The 15979-nt window shown below is 40.9% G+C and overlaps 1 protein-coding gene across 1 annotated transcript; it reads right to left on the bottom strand.

The window, feature by feature from the left end:
* Positions 1-194: 194 nt before the first annotated feature.
* On the bottom strand, positions 195-15402 carry LOC132202195 (dmX-like protein 2). The gene is made up of 43 exons (XM_059628961.1): positions 15160-15402; positions 14708-14905; positions 14499-14655; positions 14225-14437; positions 14028-14163; positions 13783-13968; positions 13544-13725; positions 13264-13382; positions 13114-13204; positions 12940-13060; positions 12719-12883; positions 12007-12667; positions 11804-11949; positions 11606-11750; positions 11400-11549; positions 10920-11348; positions 10617-10869; positions 10259-10559; positions 9756-10204; positions 9470-9664; positions 8945-9411; positions 8480-8831; positions 8154-8428; positions 7834-8097; positions 7381-7782; positions 7107-7323; positions 6943-7050; positions 6444-6884; positions 6237-6392; positions 5777-6185; positions 5586-5719; positions 5284-5531; positions 4750-5227; positions 4428-4629; positions 4129-4375; positions 3947-4071; positions 3725-3896; positions 3481-3564; positions 3161-3221; positions 2884-3092; positions 2682-2826; positions 2367-2584; positions 195-1865 (listed from the first exon to the last, which is right to left on the bottom strand). The coding sequence occupies exons 1-43, from the start codon at positions 15244-15246 to the stop codon at positions 1665-1667; spliced, it is 9999 nt and encodes a 3332-aa protein (XP_059484944.1). The 5' UTR covers positions 15247-15402; the 3' UTR covers positions 195-1664.
* Positions 15403-15979: the final 577 nt, after the last annotated feature.

The following is a 15979-nucleotide window of genomic DNA, read 5'->3' as shown; positions in this document are numbered from 1 at the left end:
ATTATTTTTTATACTTCATCAATTTCTTCCATAAAAAAGATATTAATATAATTAACATTATTTGATTTTTTTTGAATCGCCAATAATATTACAGAAGTGTGTTTTTTACTTTAACAGATAATATTGCGATAAAATCAATATCATAATACAGAATATTTGTGTAATTTAAATAAATTAATGAAATATTATTATGTTCTGTGGATACTCTCATTTTATTAATATATGTTGTTTGAACATCTTGCAATATTTACGGAATAATAATTTACTCGGCTTCGATAATAAGAACCATAGGGAGCTGTACATTGCCAAAGCTATGGTTACTTCGAATTTCTAGAGTATAATTGTTGTGAATGACGAGCTGAATAAAAGTTGAATTAAATAGCCATGCAAACAGACAGAAATATCACAATGGATAGGGCGGCGGTAGGGAGAGAAAACAGCACTGATCGTGTTCAAATTTCAGCTCCTTACATTACAGCTACATAATTATTCATAAAATTAACATAACAAAAATAACAATTCCTTTGAAACCTCAAATTCTAAAATATCGTACATTTTCCAAACATAATGCGCTGGGAATGTGACAACACAAAAATAATTAGCAAAAGTATTTTGACCTACGCGCATTTTTTAAAGAAAAAAACTGTACAAGCAAAAAATACGTGATGTACGCAATGACTGCTGCGACTAGAGGAAAATCTGCTTTTTTCCAACTGCATAACTCTTGTAATATGAATACGTTTTTTCTTTTACACGTGATGGTACATTTTTTTTAACTTTCAGTTTTATAAATATCATAATTTATCTTATTTAGATAACGAGGCGATTTTTACAATTTTTGCCTGTGGAATATCAGGTTCCATATTTTATCTTACACACTAGATCCGACTACAGTAACTTCTAAAGTTTAAATTTTTCCAGTGTAATATTGCTAATGGAAATGTTGCAATTGGGACAATATACCAAAGTGACCGCGTTTTTTTAGGTTAATTTTCTCTTTCGTCGCACAAGATTTAAATTTGATCCGAACACAAGAAATGAATTTTAAAGAAAAAGTTGCTTAAAATTTAATATTGTCGATTTACACCCAGACAAACGATTTTCATAATTCTTTGTTCATTAAATACCGCAGGCCAATTTTTTTTGTATATAATATTGAAATATATATTAATTTCATCTTGATTTATATACTTTGCCGATTCAAAATCGATCAAGCAACAAAGCTCGATTTTTGACACGTAAAAACCACAATTTTATCTTATTCATAATTTCGGTTAAAATGCAAGTTTGATTAATAATTAATATTCATGAATTATAACAGACAATATATTTCTTAGCAACTGACTGAACTATTTTGCGGCACAACTTTTTTTTCATCTCATTTGAAAGACACGTTGAACAATATAGAGCAACAAGAGCAGAGTCCGAGACATTTCAGTAAGTATAAGAAAGGAAATTTTATGCGAAATCTGTCATCGGATCAACTGTATTTCCTAAATGCCTCCCACAAAAGGACAAAAAAAATTCAAAAAAAGGACTCCAAGGCCGAATTCAACAACATGTTGATCCCAGTCTAGCTACGGAATTGATTCGGAACAAATAATTGAGTCGAGATAAATATTGTCGAAAGAGTAAGTGCACGAGTCAGGGCTACAAGCGTGCACTTAATAGATGGACTGCACAACCAAGTCTCTGTCGGGCAGTTGGCGCACTTTCATCGAGCCGTCGGCGCCACACGAGAAGAGCCGTGAACTCGAGTCAATGTGCAGCTGCGTCACGCCTTGGCCAATATTTTTGAAGAAGCTCGAGCGCGCGTGCTCTCCGGGGAACATAAAGTACGGTTGCAGAGTGGACATGCTCCACACCTGAGAAACAAATCAAGAACATAAACATTTTAAAAAAGTTAATGGTTTTTAATTTAAAATGGATTCATTCGAAATACAACACAGTTTTATTAATTAAATGTATAAAATTACATAAATTTAAAAAAAAGCATTGATTAATACTAACTAAATTTATAAACTATAATTTATAATTATAGCTAATTAAATAATTAATTTTAATTTATTTATCAATTTTATAAAAATTTCATATTAATTTTTATTGTTTAAAAGAAGCCAAAAATTAAAATATGCAACAAATTACTTTGAATAATTATCACTAGTCGATTACAAAAAACCTTTATCACATAATTTAATTGTATGTATAAATGATGTATCCCGTTATGGGCAGCAATTGCCTTTGTGATAGATCAATAAACACAATTTGCAACTAATAAAAAGATAATCTAATAAAGGATTAACGCAAATCTTTTATCTTACTATTATTTGCAATTTTCAGAAAAAAATATTTCTTCTTTAACTGACCTTTATGTCTCCGTCTGCTGAGCCAGTGACAAAGAACTCCTCGTTGGGATCAAGAGCCAAGCACTTGACGGTTGACTCGTGTCCCAAGAATCTTTGCCTCAGCTGCCGCTGTCTGACGTCAAAGATGCAGATGTCACCCTTCTTGCCAGCAGAGATGATGGCCTGGTGTTGAGGTGCGTAAATTATGCTTGTGGCTCCTTGGTCGTGACAAGTGAAAGCTGCAAATAAAATTGATCCCATTAAATCAATATGAAAATGTTCAATTAATTTGATAGTTTTAATGAAAAATTACAAAAAATAAAGAGAATTACTTACAAGTAACAAGAGCCTTTTTCTGTGGCAGCAGCGAGTCCCAGAGTGCCACATTTTTGCTTTCTGAACTGTGACCAGCGGTGGCAAGTAAACTGCAGGAGCCAAGGAACACAAAGTCACTGGTCAGCTTGTTGTGACACTGGTAGTTCTGCAAGTCAACAATTAATTTAGTTAATTAGAATTAAAAATCGTCGATTAAAATTACAAAGAATGGCCTTGTGACGGTCGATGCGATTCCCACTTGCCACAGACTGACGTTGCCGTCTCCGTCGGCCACGCCGAATTTGTTTCCGTGCTGACTGAATCGCACTCGGGTAACTTTGGCAAACGTGCCTGGTGGTCGTGGAGTCGCCACTGGCTGTGTGTGACCCCATTCCCACATTTGCACAGATCCGTCTTGCGAACCACTCAGGTCTAAAATAAAAGAATATTTTCTGAGTTAATCTTGAAATTCCAGTTTGAAAAAAAAACTTCTAACTTACAAACTGGCATCAGAGGGTGGGCACTCATTCTTCGTATACCATCAATTTTGTGTTTGTTCACCTGAAATTATTTGAAAATCATTTGATTTATTATTGATATCCACAATTCATTGCCTTAATGTGCTAAACTATAAAAAAAACTATACGGTTTCAAAATCGGACGTCAAACAAAAGCAACACGGCACTGAAAAGCACTGAAAGTCAACGGAACAACACAGGAAAAAAAGTTGGAAAACACAAGCGATTAATAAAAATCATGACTTGAGCTGTGAAAAATAAGTGAAGTTGGCTGATATTGTTTTGAAGTTGATGGTGCTCACCGGCTTCAGCATGTGTCTGCTACGGTCAATCACAAACTGACAGAAGCGCGGGTTGTGTGACCCAGGGAAGTTGAGCCCCTTCATCTGAGCCAAGATAGGAACAGACAGAGAAGCACAAAGCAAGTTGGTTAATAGACGACTCGGTTAGTCTCAAAGAAGAAGCCACGCCGCTGCATGCATTTTGTTACCCCCGAAATTTCACCACTATTTGATGAGAACAAGCGTACGGAAATTGCAAACTCACCACTGAGGCTCCTCTTCCAGTTTGGCCTGCCATGCCTCCTTGGTTTGCAGGCGACGAACCGTAGGTGCTCGAATTGTTGGCCGTGTTATTCGGTGAGACCTGTGACAACAGAGGCCTGTCGCTGGCTGTTTGAATGACTAAAAAGCTGGTTGCTGGCATCAGCTCAGGTTCCCTACTTTAGAACGATTAAAATTTAAAATCATGTGTTAAAAAAAAACTCACTTTGATAAATTCACTATGTCAAATTCACATTCATCTTCTAGCCACGCAGGAGACTCGAGCAGAAGGGAAATGTCCATTTCCTGCAATTCTTTGGGCGTTGCCAGAGCCAACAATCCATTGGCCACCTGAGAATACAGAGTTTTATTAATTCTCCTTTTTGAATAAAATTCATTTGTTTTTACCTCGTTGAGGCAGAACGATGAGATCGAGTCCTGGTCCTTGTGGATGATGCGAACTGGTTCGGGCAAGGCCAAATGGTGGAAGTCAGGTGCTCCGTCTTCCTGCCTCATCATGGGCTCACCAGACAAAATTTGCGTCATCATCCGCTTCTTACCAAAAACGGCTCGGATGAAAATGTCCTGCACCTCTTCTTGGCGCACTAAGAAGCTCCAAAGGCGTCTTGCAGGGGCAGCAGCAGGTTGCTTCGGACTGAAATGAGAAATTAAAAAGTGGAAAAGGAATGGCATATTTAGGAACTCACTGGAACGGGGTGTTGAACTTTTCAAGGAGAGATCTGTACTTGTGGATGGCTGGGCCAGAGGTAGTGTTCGAGTCAACAAAACAGCCTGGAATAAAGTCTGATGGAGAGGCACCTTTGCTTTCTAGGTCTTCCTTGAGAACTTCGACCCAGTGGTAGACAACTCGCAAAACAGCGTGGATTAGAGGACTGCTCACAGGAAGTTCTGTAACATAAATTGAAAGAAAGAATAAAAAAAAATCAAATAAATAAAATAAAAATGAATTGTTGAAATTAGCTCAGTGAAAAATAACAAAGAGCTACAATAAGATAAAAATCAACAAACCTTGCAATTCAATGCCAGCAACATTGAGGAAGTCCTTTAGCTGATGCTGCACAAGGGTAGTGATGGCAAGTCGTAAAACACACCAGGCATAACTGTTTGGATTGGAGTGTTCTGTGTTGTCCTTGTCCTCCCTCTCATTGCCGGTGGTTGAATCATCAAAGACATCCTCCTCCTCTTCCTCCATTTCACTCTCTGCAGAATCTGCCGAGTCGTAATCAATGAAGTCCGCGTCCACTGGTGATTGCGGTTTGATCAGGAAATAGGACACCATTGACATTTCAGGAGGAACAAATTGCTCCCTGTATGTTGGTCTGTCCTCTTTCATGGGCACAGCGCCCGATTGGCTGCCGAACTGGCCCAGGAGCTTCATGTTGAGTCGCACTCGCTGCTTCGTCAGATTGGTCACTGCATTCCACATTGCACCAGCAGTGTCTGTGCTGGGGGGCGCCTCTTTGTCTATGCTCCCCTGCGACTGCTGCTAAGAATTTGTACCGGATCAATAAAAATTTGGAGTGTATGACTTTAATTGTATACCTGAGATACAGGTTGTGATGTAGCAACTCGGAGAAGCTTCTTCACTCCTCCTCCGTAAAGAGAGGCCCACGTTTGGTTACAGAAAGTCTGTCCAACCAACCTGAAGAGGATGTTGCAGTCACAAGTGGACATGGCATAAACCACCAGACTCATGTACGTTGCAATGAAGGCCTCACAAAGTAGTATGTTCAATTTAGGCGTGTCTTCGTCTTTTTCTCGAGCCAGCAAAGCTCTCAAGTTTGTGACACCTTAAATATTTTAAAATCAAATTATAACTCTCATGTGAGGTTTGATATCTGTACCTGGCCATTTGCTAGGGTGAGTTGTAACCTGGAGAGGCTCGTCACTGCTGTACCTTCTTCTACGACCGTGACCGGCAATCAAATGGCTGCTCGGAGTGACAACATTCAGTCTCGCAAGAGTTTCCATTCCAATACTTTAGAATAAATAGTGAAAATAATTTCTAAGTAAATAACGTCTTAATAAAATTTACCCTTCCTGTTGCTGCTTGACGCTGAAAGTGTCCGAGTCGCACAGTGACTGATAAATGCAAGCAGAGAGGGCGACAGACAAATCTCGAAGGACGAAAACTTCGGAAAAGTGGATTCGGGTGGGCATTGGTGGGTAGCGAAGCTCGATTATCGTCTGGAGCATGTCATGGGTCTTGGCCTGCAGGTGGCGTACAGGGTCAGCGACCACTGTTTTGTTACAAGCCACACTGGCGGACAAGAGAGGCAAAGTTGTTGGGAAGGGCAGTGGAGACAAAAGTTGCTGCTGAGTCTTCTCTTGCTGCAATTCTTGCAGGAGAAGCACAAGCTCCATCCTGACGGAGGCCAAACCGCCTCCGCTCGCCCCGTGCAGACTGCAGTAGCTCAAAAGAGTTCGGAGCAAAGTTTCATTGGCTGGAAATTTTATTTATAACTTTTACTCTAAAACTTTATCTCCGTAATTACCTTTAAGCCACTTTTTTCGCTTTGCAGCTCTCTGCACTTTGGCCTCAAAGTCCAATTTCTCCGCCATCAATATTTCATGCAATGTCGGCTTTTCTCCAGCCTTGAATGGTGTGGTTGTGTAATTCACGTCTTTGGATTCTTCAAGCAAAAGCTCATCTGCAAATATTTGTAAGAAAAATTTAATCTTCAAAGTGGAATAAAAATTACCTGCAGATGCTATATCATTCTCTCCAGCACTGTAGCTGCAAAGTTGACGCAAGGCCTCCACTTCCCTCTCCAGCCACAGGTACAGCTGGTACCTAAGTTGACCTCCATCAACTTCAAAACCAGTGGCTAGCGTCGAAAGTTCTTCCATTAAAATTTTTAGACAAGCAACAAATTTCAGCTGCTGGGCCATAATGTCCAGAGGAATGTTCAGTTCCTGGTCTCTCTCCGCTTCATCTTCCAGGGTATCTGTGGTGGACGGTTTCGGTTCTGCCTTCTTTTTCTTTTCATCGTCGCTCTCGTCCAGATCTTCCTCGTCATCATCTTTTCCGAATCCTAGATCTAGCGGTTCTTCCTCAAAGCGAGAGGTAGGCTGAGACCAATCAAATGTGAGCTCCTCTTCCTTAGGTTTGCTTGCAGGTTGCGACCAGTCAAATACTTCATCTAAAAATATAATAATATTACAAATTTCTAAGTGCAAAAGGAAATATTTTAGACAAACCCTTTTTGTCCATTGAGCTCGAGCCTCCCCATCCTGACTGATCACCAAGGATTCCTGTATCAATTTGGGAGTCTTGCTTCCTAACTTTGATTGGGCTGCTCAACATATCTAAAATTTAATATATTTTTAAGTTGAAAGTTTCTTAAGTATATTTTGGAGCTCACTTGGCGAATCATCTCCATTAGAGTCCAACACTTTGTTGGGAAGTTTTGAAAGCACCTCAAGAGCCAGGGCAGGACATCCTGCCTTGAAGTGAGCATGGGCAGTTGTGAAGTAAAGTTGCCTTTCCAGAGGAGTAATCGAATCTTCCAAAAGCAACTGCTTGTCCTGTTTGCCTGATTTAGAGTCGGAGCCACCGTAGCTGAAGCCGGATATAACAACCTAAAGTAATTTAAATTTTTAAATGACAGGCTGCAAAAGTTGGTATTTTTGTCCTACTGAATGTCCTTTATTTTTGTCTTGGGCTGATGACGCAATGTATTGCCTGATGAGCAGAGGATGCGTTCGCAAGTAGACATAGAAATTGAACACGTTGGGATTGGCGTGGGCACTGTCAGGCTTGTCTTCGTCAATGTACTGAGGGTGCATACTGCCAATGTTTGTGTGCAGCAACGTGTTCAAACTGCCTGTATAATCCTTCAAAATCCAAAGTGCCATCGATCTAAGGAATGGATCTGGGTGAGCTCTTGATGGGTTGTAATCCTCCCCCTCAGCATTGCAGCCCAAAATCTCTTCATAGAGAAGTTTTTTCAAACTGGGGGGAGTTTGATCCAACTCTCCCTCGTACAGACGGGCAATTACCATGGCAAGCTGGAAGTCTTCCAGTTTACTGAGACAAACCTAATAAATACTTTAATTAGACATTTTACTTAAAAGAAATTATTAATGTACGTCAATAGCATCTTTGATGGCACCAGCCAGTAGGAAAAACGCAGCCGCATGTTCAAATCTCTGCTTTCCAAGCAATGCAAAAGCATTTTTAAGGGCAGCTTTCCTCCAGCGGTCTTCAGAAAAGTTATTTGAGAAGAAAGTTGCCATCTTCTCGTCTCTCTTTGATCTGAACAGGGCCCAGACCAAACTCTTCTTCTTCATAGCTAGATAGAATAAAGCTGCGTCAAGTGGGTCCTCCTTCAATTGGTAAGCGGCTTTCGCAAGCTGAGAATGCAAAAAGGTTTTAGTAAAATGCATATATTTTATATAATTGTTTATACCTTTTCAACGCAAGTCCTCAAAAGAGTGTAATTTCTCATCCACCAGCCGGCTCCCAGCTCTTTCAAAGTGTTCCATCTGAGGGTGCCTTTTGAGTAGGATGGGATCAGGGTGAGCAACTCCTCTTCACTCTCAGAATGGAACGCCCACACAATGTTGTTCATTCCAACTCCCTGCTTTTGGAACTGGGCTCTCTGGTTAAGTGCCAGGCACTTCAGCAGGTAAGAAAAGTGTTTCATGGCCATCAAAAATCTCAGCCCGCAGTCATCCAATGAATCTGCAATTAGAAATTAGAACAGTTTCAAAAGAAAATTAATAAAACAGCTACCTGTCGAGGGTTCCTCTCCAGGAATTCCAGTTAGGTTTTCCTTGGCGATGGCGGTCTTGGCAGCGTCAATGGCAAATCTCTCTGCAAAGTCTGTGTTGCAAGTGGACACTGTATCAGCAAGAGCCAGCAAGTGCATCTGATCAAGGCTGGAGAGGCCTGGCAAGTGGGTGTGCGTGAGAAGGCGGGAGAGGAGACGTCCTTGTCGAGGGCCAAAATGCGAAAGTCCCTGTCGCTCTCCAGATACTGACATGCGGCGGTCAGGCCTGTGAGGGGAATTGGGCTCAACCTCTAGGATATCTTCCAGAGACTCGTCCACCATACTCAAATTGGCATCAAATAAATCATTGTAGTTCTGAAATATTATTAACACAATTAATAAACATTAAAATGGAACAGAACAGAAAAATCATTTCTTGATTTTCTTTGGAAAAAATTTAGATTCATTCATGAACATTATTTTATTACCTGGCTGTCTTCAGTTGTGTGTTTTCCAGTACTTGGAGTTTCTTTGTCAGCAGCTAGTAAAGTCCACAGAGGCAACGGTGGAATGGATGTGATTTCTGCATAATCCAGCATCAGCTCCTCTGGAATGGCAGTCGTTGAGCCTCTAGGTTCCAAAGGACTTGTTGTCCCTCCTGGTGCGTAGCTCACAGAGAGAGCTCTTGACCGTGACCAGCCTTTTTGCTTGCAGATGCTTTCCTCATCTGTGCTGCTCGCATGCATGACAGAGCCCTGGCGGTTCGAGCATGTGTTGGAGATGCACCTGACCAGGTGGGCCAAGATTGCCTTGACCCAGCGAATTTTGCCAGAGTTGAGAAGCTCCATAAGCTGCTTAGGATGGTACTGTGGTAACACTGGACATGCAATGCGACTCGCCTCGAAAAGACCGTAGTCGGGCATGTAGTCCATGCTTAATGGCTCAGCCTGACCTGCTGTGAAAATGTATTTCGAATCTGATTGTGAGAGGAGAAACCTAAAACAAATGCAAACCTCGTTTCTTCTTATCGGCTACTGTTCCTAAGATTGAGCTGACGCGTGTCAAATGAGTCATTGACCGGACGTTTGCTAACTGCCTTTGAGAACTTTCCTGTGCCAAACTAAGAAGCTGCTCATCCTTAAGCTTTCGAGAGTCATGGACTTCCTCCGATTCTTGATGTTGAAGCTGGTTGTCTGTTGTGATGGAAACTGAAATATGACAAAGCAACCAATTATAGAGTAAATTCATTAGAGGAAAAAAATTATAGATAATTATAAAAATAAGAGAAGGGAAACTTACAAGAAGGCTTCCACTGAGAGTAAACATGCATTTCACTGTCCATGCCAATGACGAGAATGCCATCTCGCACCCAAGAAATTTGCATCGGCAGGGCAGGAAGGCCATCAGCAGTGTGAAGCTCAATTTTCCTCAGCTTCATCCACCTGATTTCGTCTACAAAGTTAGGAGCAGCCAAAGAGGAGGCCTTCCGCAGAATTGGCCTATTTGTCGATTGCGACTCTTTCATGGCTTTCATGTTAGCTTGAGCCAAGTCACTCGAAACTGGGGTGAAGAGCATCACAGTGCTACCAACGGCAACAGTTAAAATGTGTGAGCCATCCTCATTTGAGACCCAATCAAGCTGGACAAGGTGCTTCTGCGTCAGGGGACAGACATTGCCCTTCTCGGAAATGGACTTTCGGAGTGTGTGCAAAGTGCTGAAGCTCGGTACAGAAGGTATGGCAGATTCACTGCAACAATATGTAATTAAGTTTTTTGAGGATTAAGTTAGTTTTATAAAATACCTAGGTTTTCCAAGGGTGTCGTCGAACATCGTCTTTGGCGACCTCTTTTTGAACAGCGCGCTATGCAAACTTGAGTCCAAGTCTGGCTCAGACAGGTATGGCACATAGATATTCTTCAGGTGAATTGTATCTTCTAGAACCCACTCTGAACCACCTGTGCTTTCACACTCATAAATGGCAATGCACATGTTGACAAAACGAGCATTTGGATCCTTTCGAGATGGTCTTGCAAAGGACTTTCCGTACTTGTAGGCGCAAGCAATGCGACCGCTGTATGCCACACTGATATTCAATGGTTTACCTAAAAAAATAATTTAAATTAACATTTTGCAATAAATTTTTATAAACAAATCATTACCAGCAATTTCCACGGTAGATTCTTTGTCCTTTCGTCTCATCTCCCACTCACACCACTCATAGTCTTTTGTATTATCCTTTTTGTTTGTCACCTTACAGTTCCAGAATCTCACAGCATTGTCGGAGCAGGCTGTGACGATTGTGTATGGTGCAAAGCAAGCAGGGTAAATCGAAGCTGAGCTCAGGTGGCCAGCAGCTGGAGCAGCATGGATAACCTCGACATCTTCAGGCAATGGTAGAATTTGTGTGCAGACCTGAATTAAAAATTTATAATCAGATTTTTGGATTATATTATAAAAATTACTTTTGTTGTTGAAATGATGACATGAGATGTTTGTGTCGGAGGCTGTTCTGGTTGTTGATCAGAAGTCCTGCTTGGTTCATGATTGGCGTGACTTGCACCAACGTGGTGATCCAAGTCCTCCTCTCCATCATCCTGAGTCAGCTGACTGTCAGGAACATACATCATGCTTCCGCAGAATTCAGGATTGTCTGGCTGAGAGGCAATTACGAGCCGCCACATGTGCATCAACGTGTGTTTGGCGCTCTTCTCCATCACCACAATGTAGAACGGCTCTTCAAAGACGGCAGATTGCTGCAAATCAACCATGGCTCCCAATTGGGTTTCCATAAGACCTAAATCTGGACCCAAAATACCATCCACTGGGTCAGTTTTCTGGCCCACAATGAGTTGCTCTTGGAACACATGCAAAAACTGAGTGTTTTGCCAATCCTGTAAAATTCAAAATTAGGAAATATTTTCAAATCGAGTCAAATAAAATACATGTGTTGCATCTGAAATGGGATCAAGCTGAATGACACATCCAGGCCGAGCAGTTGACTGCTGAGAAACAATTTTGATTTTATTGTGAAGGGATGTATGTTTGCCTCCGTCGTCCATTGAACTCTCCTCTGAAATACTGATCATGGAATCCTATTTGATAGGTTGAATTTGTCACATCAATTCTAATAAAATTCTCATAAGCTCACCATCATTCTGCTCCTCCGTTCTGAACTATTGATTTCAGCCAGTAAGGTTCTGGCGTCAATAACAGCTTGGTAGACTCGCAAACTTTGGCCATCTGAGGCAACAAAGCAAGCGCTTGGAGAGTTGGACAAATTTCCCAAGGTGGTGCTAGATTTTTTTATTAAATTAGTGCAAAATTAAAATTTGATAAACTAACTAACCTTGGCAAAAGAGTAGGAATCCAAGCAACGTTAGAAAAAGCAGAAATTTCAGGCGAGTTTATCCTGGCAAGTTCTGAAACTCCTCCTGACTTTGACAAAGGCCCCACTGCATCAACTCGCCACAAAATCAGCTCACTGCAGAAGCCCTGTTTGTAAAATTTTATTAATTTAATAAGTTTTAATTGGAGTCATTTTCAGCTTACACTCAGAACAGAAACATCCTGGATTTGATTATCTTGAGGCGAATCATAGCCATTGCTGTTCGGAGTTGTAACTTCTGGGATGTTGTGATGTGAAGTGGTAAGTAAAAGAGGCAGAACAGGGTGGCAGGTGATGTCATTCACTCTGAAACGGTGGCCTGATGCCCTCGAGTTGTGACTAATACTCAAAACCTGACTGAACTTTGACTTGTCAGAGAATGTGAGTTGCCAGAGGTTGAGAGTGCCGTTCTTGTGTTTTGACACCATTGAAATGACAGGCGACGGAGTGGAATTGAGAAAATCTGAGAAACTGGTGTCCAAATCTGGATCCTGGTTGTTCTGCTGCTCTTGCAAGTTTTCAGTCGAAGCTGTTGGTTTTTCTTCATTTTCTTCTTGATCATCATCATTGCCCTCTGGCTGCTCCTCTACAGTGTTAAGTCCTTCCGAGGAAATTATTCCAGCAGCTGAAGTGGGAATAGTTCTCGGAGGAGGTGGCTTCATCAAGTTTCGTAGCGCCAAAGACTGGCAGGTGTTGAAAAGACTGATGTTTGTCGACATGGTCATAGCATCGCCCAATGGGAATGCATTTGGAATGCGAGTTGAGAAGGACACCTGGGCTTGACGGAAAGATCCAGCATGATACTCATCCAGCCATTCGACAACCCTAAATAAATAAAATTGCAGTGTGCTATGATGATGTTAAGAAATATTTTACCAAATCAGGAAGCTTCCATCAATGGGGTGGATGGAGAAAAGTAGATCAGGCCCGTGGTGCCAGTCTTTAAGCAAACTTTCAATCCTCATATCAAGTGGGTCCCCAGCAGGAAGAGCCCCAGGAGCTGCAGTTTCCGTAGCCAAGGAATTCAGTGATGTGGCATTACTGAATAAAAATGTTTACATGAAATCAAAATTTGATAATTTTCAAGATTAAAATGCCTCATTGTATGGCTGGCAATCCCTCCTGAGTGAGCACTAGCATGGGGATGGCCTTGACTTATTTCATCACTGTTGCTTTCGTCTTGTGACGTTCCTTTAATTAACTTTCCTTTTGGCTTAGCTGAAGTTAAAAATAAAAATAGTGTGTGACAAGATTATTCTGGATTTGCTTACAAGAAGCTGAGATAGCATTTTCGTCATCAACAAACCCAGCATTATCTTGTTGATCATATGCTTCCTCTTTCTCGGCTTTCTTTGTGAGCTCCTATTTTTTAGATAAAAATAAATTACTACGATTAAAATTTAACTTTCAAGTAATTTTACATGAAGCAAATTTTCTGCTTGTAGAGTGAAGTGCATTTCTTTGTTATTCAGCCAGTGCAAAATGAAGTTTGGTTCCTGGTCTGGATCAGCAGTAATCAAACTCGGAACAAGTGGAATATCTGCAGAAATAAATAAAGTGTTTGTAATGCTCCGGAAAAATTTAATATTGATTTTTAAAAGTCACTAGCAATAACTTACTAACAGAGGTGTACTTATTAACTGGAAAATTAAACTCTCTCCATTTAATGTCTGTTAGATTATGATAAAAATTCAAACCAACCAGTTTCAGCATTAATGCTTGCGGCCAAGTGGAAATGCAGTCCAGTTGTGAGTCCTGTTCCTTGGAATCCGTAATTGTGGAAATCATGCACACTGAAGGTTGAAGGCAAAGTTGGAATTGGACCAGACATGCTTGGGGATGAGCTGTGGCTTTTAGCGTTTCGACGAATATGGAAACACGTCCTTGAAAAATTAATTAATAAATCACTTTAGCTTTGAGGAAAAATAAACAAATTTTACTTCATATGTTTCAGCCTTTGCATGAAGCGGTGCTTGTGCCTGTGGGTGCGGAACTTTGGATTTTGAGCCGCGAGCGGATCAAACTGGCTCATGTTGACGAGACCGTCGTCAGGTAATACTGTTTCCACCCAAATTCGGCAAATATTGTCTCGACATGAAGTTATCAACATGTTGGCTACAGAGCCCCTGTGATTTAAATAAAAATTCACAATTAAAATTGAAACTGAATTTAAAATAATATTCACTTTGGCATATATTTGCTGGTTTTCCTCCACGAAAGCTGGGTCACAGCTCTCGGGTGAGCAATGTAGACAAATCCGTAGGTGAATTCATTAATAGAGTGCGCTGGAGGTCCATCAGAGCTTTTAGAAGGAAACAGCACTAAAAATCGTTAAAAGAATTATTAAAAAAAATTAATTCTTAAGTAATCAGATCAACGTACAAGGTTTTTGTTCGAACCAAATTTTAACCAGTCTGTCAGACTTGCCGGCAGTGGCAAACAAAGTGCCATCAGCCGAGAAGGCCATGTGCACTGTCGGGGTGGCTGTTTTCTGTTTCCATACACATTCCCAGCTGGGGACTGGCTGCTCCCCAGAGAAATTGTGGGCCTGAGGAGGTGAGTTTTCGCTCACTTCCTCTCCAATCTCAAACGTGACTGAAAATTAATTAAAATTCATAAAATTACTTTAAATAATTAAATTAATCTGAAGCGATACCTTTGTTATCATCTTCCGAGAGAGGAGGGTAAAAGTGCCACAGTTGCAGAACTTCTCCTCCGGTGAGCAGTCTGGTGCCTTCCATGTTCCAAGACAAGGAACTGATGGCCGAGTCCGCTTGCAGGGTGGCCGTCTGAACCCATCGATAGTCCAGTTGCTAAATTTTTTTCAAATAATTACCGTGCAAAATTATTCAGGGTGCAAATTACGTGGGAAAAGGTGTTCTGCAGCAGAGGGGTTGGCTCAAAAATGATGACTTGGTTGTCATAGGCGGCTGCGATTTTGCCCGTGTCCGTCGAGCAATCAATGCAGCTGATCCGTATATAATTGTAATTCGCACCGGGGATGATTTGCACACGTTCGAATGTGCTGGCCAAAATCACAATATTGCACCCAGCGGCATAGGCCTGAAAGTGACAAGAGAAATTTTGTGCAATCTTAGTTTGGTGTTGCGACTTAAAATTTTAAAATTAAATTTTTTCAAAAATAACAAGGAAGGTTATTTATTTCATTTGTAAGAAAACTTTTATTATAACTAAATTTGGTTTTTGAATCTGATTTGGATAAATTGAAGGTTCAGTACATATTGTAGGTCATTTAAAAGGACCACTTAAATGTCAGCCGAAAAGGTCCAAAGTGTCAAAATGAAAAGTGGGTGTACCGTAAAAGGGACCCCTTCGACGGAGCCGACGGCGAAGCAGTGGTCGCCGGCGTTGCAGGCGCCGCTGAGCACCTGGTGACGGTTCATGGCGCCGACTAGCACTGTTCAGGCGCCGATCGTGGCTTTGTCCAGCTTGGAAAGGACAACCGTCCAGACATTACCACTGTTTTCTCAAACTTATTGAACGGGTCAGCTGAGTATTAGGGGTCGAACGACGTGACCTCTGGCGGATGAAATCAGCGGCGAGCATTATCATCGTTCTCCAATCTTCTCCAATCACCAAAATTGACAAACGCAAAGCAGAGACATCTGTGCGGATTTCTGGAATTTCTAGAGCAAACGAAAATGAATTTAGGACAAAAGTGCGGGAAATTAACACTTCATAATGCACACATAATTCGGTAATACTCCAATACTCCAGGCGGATTTTTCTCGGGGGAACCTGAGTGATTTCTCATGCTGGGACTGCGAGTGAAGGGTTGAAAGTCGGCCGGGGGCCGCAGGATTTCGTGTTGAGAAGGGTGTTTGCATTGCACCCTAGTTGTACGCAAAAGCGTTTAATACAAAATCCTTTAAATTCGGTAATACTACTTCTTAAATATTTCCAAAATTCATTATTTTAATTCAATTATAAATTATGATGCTCACAACGTGATATTGCAAATAACTTACACTTACATGCCATTATGCAATTTTTTTTTTATTTTGTTGAGTTAAGCTAATTTTATTATGATTTTCTTTTACTGCATTTCAAACAAGTGAGTTGTGCTTTATCATGCTTATTTCATACAATATTTTGAGTATCAAAAGTAATTTAAAA

This window comes from Neocloeon triangulifer, unplaced genomic scaffold (genome assembly GCF_031216515.1).
Source record: "Neocloeon triangulifer isolate White Clay Creek 2 clone unplaced genomic scaffold, ASM3121651v1 ptg000002l, whole genome shotgun sequence".
In the NCBI taxonomy this organism is placed as follows: Eukaryota; Metazoa; Arthropoda; class Insecta; order Ephemeroptera; family Baetidae; genus Neocloeon; species Neocloeon triangulifer.
The sequence above is the reverse complement of the archived record's forward strand: the minus strand, read 5'-3'. Positions and strand labels throughout refer to the sequence as shown.